Source organism: Nematolebias whitei, chromosome 23 (genome assembly GCF_014905685.2).
Source record: "Nematolebias whitei isolate Nwh7 chromosome 23, NemWhi1, whole genome shotgun sequence".
In the NCBI taxonomy this organism is placed as follows: Eukaryota; Metazoa; Chordata; class Actinopteri; order Cyprinodontiformes; family Rivulidae; genus Nematolebias; species Nematolebias whitei.
The window spans coordinates 503,383-509,005 of NC_056520.1; the positions used below are offsets into that span (position 1 = coordinate 503,383).

At 45.5% G+C, this 5,623-nt stretch overlaps 1 protein-coding gene across 1 annotated transcript in view; it reads left to right on the top strand.

The window, feature by feature from the left end:
• LOC119428723 (voltage-dependent L-type calcium channel subunit beta-4) overlaps nucleotides 1–4,827 on the top strand; it is a 17,781-nt gene extending 12,954 nt beyond the window's left edge. The window contains exons 8-13 of the mRNA XM_037696395.1: nucleotides 900–958; nucleotides 1,104–1,213; nucleotides 1,329–1,480; nucleotides 1,555–1,650; nucleotides 4,138–4,323; nucleotides 4,412–4,827. Of these exons, the coding sequence (XP_037552323.1) occupies nucleotides 900–958; nucleotides 1,104–1,213; nucleotides 1,329–1,480; nucleotides 1,555–1,650; nucleotides 4,138–4,323; nucleotides 4,412–4,672 (864 nt within the window). The 3' untranslated portion in view covers nucleotides 4,673–4,827. The remainder of the gene's footprint in view (nucleotides 1–899; nucleotides 959–1,103; nucleotides 1,214–1,328; nucleotides 1,481–1,554; nucleotides 1,651–4,137; nucleotides 4,324–4,411) is intronic.
• Nucleotides 4,828–5,623: the final 796 nt, after the last annotated feature.

Sequence of the window (5,623 nt, forward strand, 5' to 3'; positions counted from 1 at the left end):
TATATATATATAGTATCACCATTAAATTAGCAGGTATCAACCTCTTGACTGATGCCTGTGGAACAAAATTACATCATTCTGAAAATACAGTTGTGGACCACACAAAAGGCATAGAAGGGCCACAAATGGCCCGCGGGCCACACTTTGGACACCCGGTAGAGACTTAACGAGGAGATCGAGACTTCAGATGGAAAATGTTGAAGAATTGGCAGATTTTAACTTCCATTTGAGGAACATCTTCCTGTACTGAGCAGCAGAAAGAGCGAGTCACACTGAAAGTTGCCTCGCACGGGGCGCCAAATGATGTAGCAGGAGTGAGTGAGGAAAATAAGCATGATGATTCTCTCCACGCTGCTACACTTTTATTATTTGCACTCGTTAAAACTGGGAGCACCAAGTCAGTTTATTAACCAACAACAAGTTAACACGTTATTCAACCACCAAATTCCCCCTTGAATTATCCGACTCAACAGCTGAAGCTGAATTTGTAGGTACAGAGAATTCTTATAATACAAGTGTGCTGGACGTCTCCGTTGTATTATTTATTAAAATTCAAATTAACTCAGTTTAGCAATCCTGGATTCAAACACTCACTTTTAGTGATAATACTTCTTTATTTTCCAACACTCGATTAAAATTGAAAATAACAAATAAAGTAGCAGATAGATTTGTTGATTTGTATGTCTCTAAAGTAGGATCTGGCTGCAATGAGGTGTTGCAATGTTAGTTCCTCTAACTACCTGTTCCAGGATGGAAATAAATAAAATAAGCGATGCCACGCCTCCCCTGGCACACACTCTCCACCCACAGTTTGAGAACTACTGGACCCATATGGACCTTTGGAGTAGTTTCTGCAGTACCAGTTAATTATTGCCGTTCTTTTCATCTTTCCTGTGCAGGTCACGGACATGATGCAGAAAGCTCTCTTTGACTTCCTCAAGCACAGATTTGACGGCAGGTGAGACCAAATGTTCTGCTGGATTCATAGTTTCAAACGAACCATCTCGAACTTGTTCAGCAAGAACATGAAGAAGACCCAATCTGGACTGTGGTCATAAATATTGGATTAATAATACAGATGGCGTTTTCTTTATTTTGATCAGGATAACTATAACACGAGTCACCGCAGACATCTCGTTGGCCAAGAGGTCGGTTCTGAACAACCCCAGTAAGCGGGCCATCATCGAGCGCTCCAACACTCGCTCCAGTCTAGGTAAGAAAACAACTCTGAAGGAACACGACAAAGCTACTACCATACCAAGCTCAGCATCTGTAAGACTAACCGGGTTTTAACAACCGGCTTTGACTCGCTTGTTTCGTCTCTGCAGCTGAGGTCCAAAGTGAGATTGAAAGGATCTTTGAGTTGGCCCGCTCCCTGCAGCTGGTGGTGCTGGACGCCGACACCATCAACCATCCAGCCCAGCTCCTCAAGACCTCCCTGGCCCCCATCATCGTCCACGTCAAAGTGTCCTCACCGAAGGTTTGGAGGACGTCTCGGCCTAGAGTCGTACAAACGGAGGAATGAAGTGATCCAAATCTCTCTCTGTCGTTCAGGTTCTGCAGAGGTTAGTCAAGTCCAGAGGGAAGTCCCAGAGCAAACACCTGAACGTCCAGCTCGTGGCAGCAGAAAAACTGTCCCAGTGTCCCCCTGTGAGTGTCCATCCTTTACTTTGTCCATCTCTCCTGCACAAAAAACCAACAGTGCTATTTTATTTAAAAAGATAACCAGGAAATGTCTGAATGTGCATCCTGGAGCTTTTTTTTTTGGGACAGGTTACTAGATTTACTACAGATTATTTGATGTGTAAACTTGAACTAAAAACACTATAAACATTTTTATTGTCCCCCGTCGCAGAACAAAGAGAGGAAATTGGAAATACCCCCCGTCCGTGCATGTTGTGAACATGATCACTTGAAAAATAAGTGAGGTGGCTTCCATTTTGGTGTGTGGCTGCATCTCGGTGTAAGAAGGACCATTAACAAAAACAGGGTCGCCACATCATAATCCAAGATGGCCACCACTATTTACATATGGAAACCAGTCAGTCCAATCATTGGAGGAAACTGCTTTCAAGTTTTTATTTTTCTTAACAGTATACTTTCCTCAAATGATTGGGGTGGTCAAAGATTAATCTGTGGGGGCCAAGGCCACCATCGGACCACCCCTGGTGGTGGACAAAATGTCTCCCTCCACTCTCTAGTGTCATCTCTCTGCGCCTCGGACAAAACAACTCTGTTCTCCACACTGTAACTCCTCCCCACTTGATTATCTGGCACCAAAAACATTTAGTTTTACTTCTTTCTCTGTTCAGTTCCAGTCAAGAGAAACAATCTCAAAAGAAACCTACAAACTTCAATCCCTCAGAGGCGTGGACATCTGTGTTCGGCTTTTTAATGGAACAGAAACAAACGCAATGAAGCTGCACTCCCACCCTTTACAGGTACAGGTCATAAAATGAGAATATGATGAAAAAGTTGATTTATTTCAGTAATTCAATTCAAAAAGTGAAACTTGTATATTATATTCATTCATTACACCGACTGATATATTTTAAATGTTTATTTATTTTAATGTTGATTATAACCAAAAACTATTGAAAACCCCAAATTCAATCTCTCAGAAAATTAGAATATTGTGAACAGGTTCAATATTGAAGACACTTGGTGTCACACTCTGATCAGATAATTAACTCCAAACACCTGCAAAGACCTTTAAATGGTCTCAGTCTAGTTCTGTAGCTACACAATCATGGGGGAGACTGCTGACTGGACAATTGTCCAAAAGACGACCATTGACACCTTGTACAAGGAGGGCAAGACACATGAGGTCATTGCTAAAGAGGCTGGCTGTTCATAGAGCTCTGTGTCCAGGCACATTAATAGAGAGGTGAAGGGAAGGAAATGATGTGATAACTGCACCCTGGAGAGGATGGTGAAACGAAAACCCGTTCCAAATGTGGGGGAGATTCACAAAGAGCTGACTGCAGCTGGAGTCAGTGCTTCAAGAACCACCACGCACAGAAGTATGCAAGACATGGGTTTCAGCCGTCGCATTCTTTGTGTCAATCCACTCTTGAACAAGAGACTGCGTCAGAAGTGTCTCACCTGGGACTGATGCTGAGAGGTCCAAACTGATGTTCTCTGATGAAAGTACATTTTACATTTCCTTTGGAAATCCAGGTCCCAGAGTCTGGAGGAAGAGGAGAGACACAGAATCCACGTTGCTTCAGGTCCAGGGTCAAGTTTCCACAGTCAGTGATGGTTTGGGTCCATGTCATCTGCTGGTGTTGGTCCACTGTGTTTCTGAGGTCAAAGGTCAATGCAGCCATCTACCAGGAAGTTTTAGAGACTTCCTGCTGCTGACCAACTTTATGGAGATGCAGATTTCATTTTCCAACAGGACTTGGCCCCTGCACACAGCGCCAAAGATACCAGTACCTGGTTTAAGGACCATGGTATCCCAGTTCTTAACTGGCCAGCAAACTCACGTGGTATTGAGAAGAGGAAGATGTGATGCACCAGAGGCAACACTTCAGAAGAGCTGAAGGCCACGATCAGAACAACCTGGACTCTCAGAACCTGAGCAGAGACACGGACTGATCCAGTCCATGACACGATGCGCTGATGCAGAGATCCAGACAACAGGAGCAACAACTAAGTACTGATGCTGGACATGAACATACTTTTAGAACATTTATAAAAATACTGTTTTTATTGGATCTAAGTAATATTATAATTTTCTGAGATACTGAATTTGTGGTTTTCATTAGTTGTCAGTTATAATCATCAACATTAAAAGAAATCAACATTTGAAATATATCAGTCTGTAATGAATGAATATAATGTACAAGTTTCACTTTTTGAATGGAATTACTGAAATAAACTTCATCATATTCTCATTTTATGACCAGCACCTGTACATTATATATAAAAACAGCATGTTCTGCCATATTTTATGCATTTAACAGAGCAGAGATTTGTTCACTGATAGACGTTGGTTTCATAGTTTGTTTCTGCAGTTCTCTGCACTTTTTGTGCACGTCGCAGACGTTTGAGCTGAAGGCTCGTCTGGTTTTGTAGAGTAGAAGTTGGGTTCGACGTCAGATTAACGTCTGGAACGGTCTCTGCTTCCTGCAGGAGATGTTCGACATCATCCTGGACGAGAACCAGCTGGAGGACGCCTGCGAACATCTGGCCGAGTACCTGGAGGCCTACTGGAAGGCAACCCACACCTCGATGGCGACGCCCCTGAACCCTCTGATGGGTCGGAACCTGGGCACCACCGCGCTCACCCCGTACTCCACCAGCATCTCCGGTCTGCAGGTGCGGCCGGCAGGAAGCCAGGAATGACGAGTCGTTGCGACCGAAAGCCTCTGTCGTTCACGTGCGCTGCTTTCTGTTTGGTCCGCAGAGCCAAAAGACACGGCAGAGCAACCACACCGGAGACCACTCCATCCCGAACGAGCGGCGCAACCTGATGACGTCGGACGAGAACTACCACAACGAGCGGGCGCACAAGGGCCGCAACCGCGTGTCGTCCGGCTCGCAGCACAGCCGGGAGCAGCAGGACCCCTACCAGGACTACCAGGACCCATATCAGGACGCCTACAAGCCGCATCGCAACCGCAGCTCGCCGGGCAGCTACAGCCACGACTCCCGGCACCGGCTCTGAGTCTACCGAGCCGACACCAAGACCCTGACGACCCGGGTGTCTCAAAACAAAGCCCACAACCGAGCCGAGACCAAAACGTCCCTCTTTTCTTTCCCTGATCTGCTCCAGCAGTCCGGTTTTCATTTTGAACTGAGCAGCATGAGGAGTTGTAATTACCACGAAACACCTTTAATTTGTCAGTGGGCTCAATCCGATTACAGGTGACTGATTGGGGGCGGGGCCAAAGGGACGCCGCCCACAGACTTCTGCACCCGGGCCGTGTACAGAACCTTGTTTTAGCTTTTCGCATGCCGATAGTGGATCAAACTGCATCACCGAGAGATTTTTACCTGATGACGTTTAGACACGGAGATTTTATTTATTTATTTTAAAACACCTGCTTGTGGATCGGCAGTCCGGTCGGTGTACAGATAGCTTCACCCCCCCACCCTGAACTGCTGTTTGCAAGGCCAGCTTCTCTGTAGCACAGCTTCGATGGTGCTGGGATCAGGACCAGAAGAAAAAAAGATCAGCCGTTTTAGTTCTGCCGATGTGATGGTTCTTCGTTCAGCTTTGAATTAAAACAGTTCCTCCCCATCACAAGTTCCTTCAGCTGGAAGTAAAACGTCAGGAGCACGAGCCGAAAACACAGACAATACCGTCCCGAGCCGTAGACGCAAACGCTGCACGAGCTAGGACGAGTCGAGTTGGTCTTAAGATGATTCCCGGTAAAGTGATGCGTCCAGCAGAAAGTACCGTACGGGTCCGGTAAACCCAGCTTCCATCAGGAGCAATACGAGAAGATTTTTACTTGTAGTGGCCGAGCTCATGTGCAGCATCAATCTTTAAACGTGTCATCCATGTGATAAAGCCTCATATTAATTTACAAGCTGGTAATAATTTAAAGTTTTCACGAGAAAATGTTCAACGTTCACTCGGTCACACCGTGCAGCCAACATGTTCTAAATAACC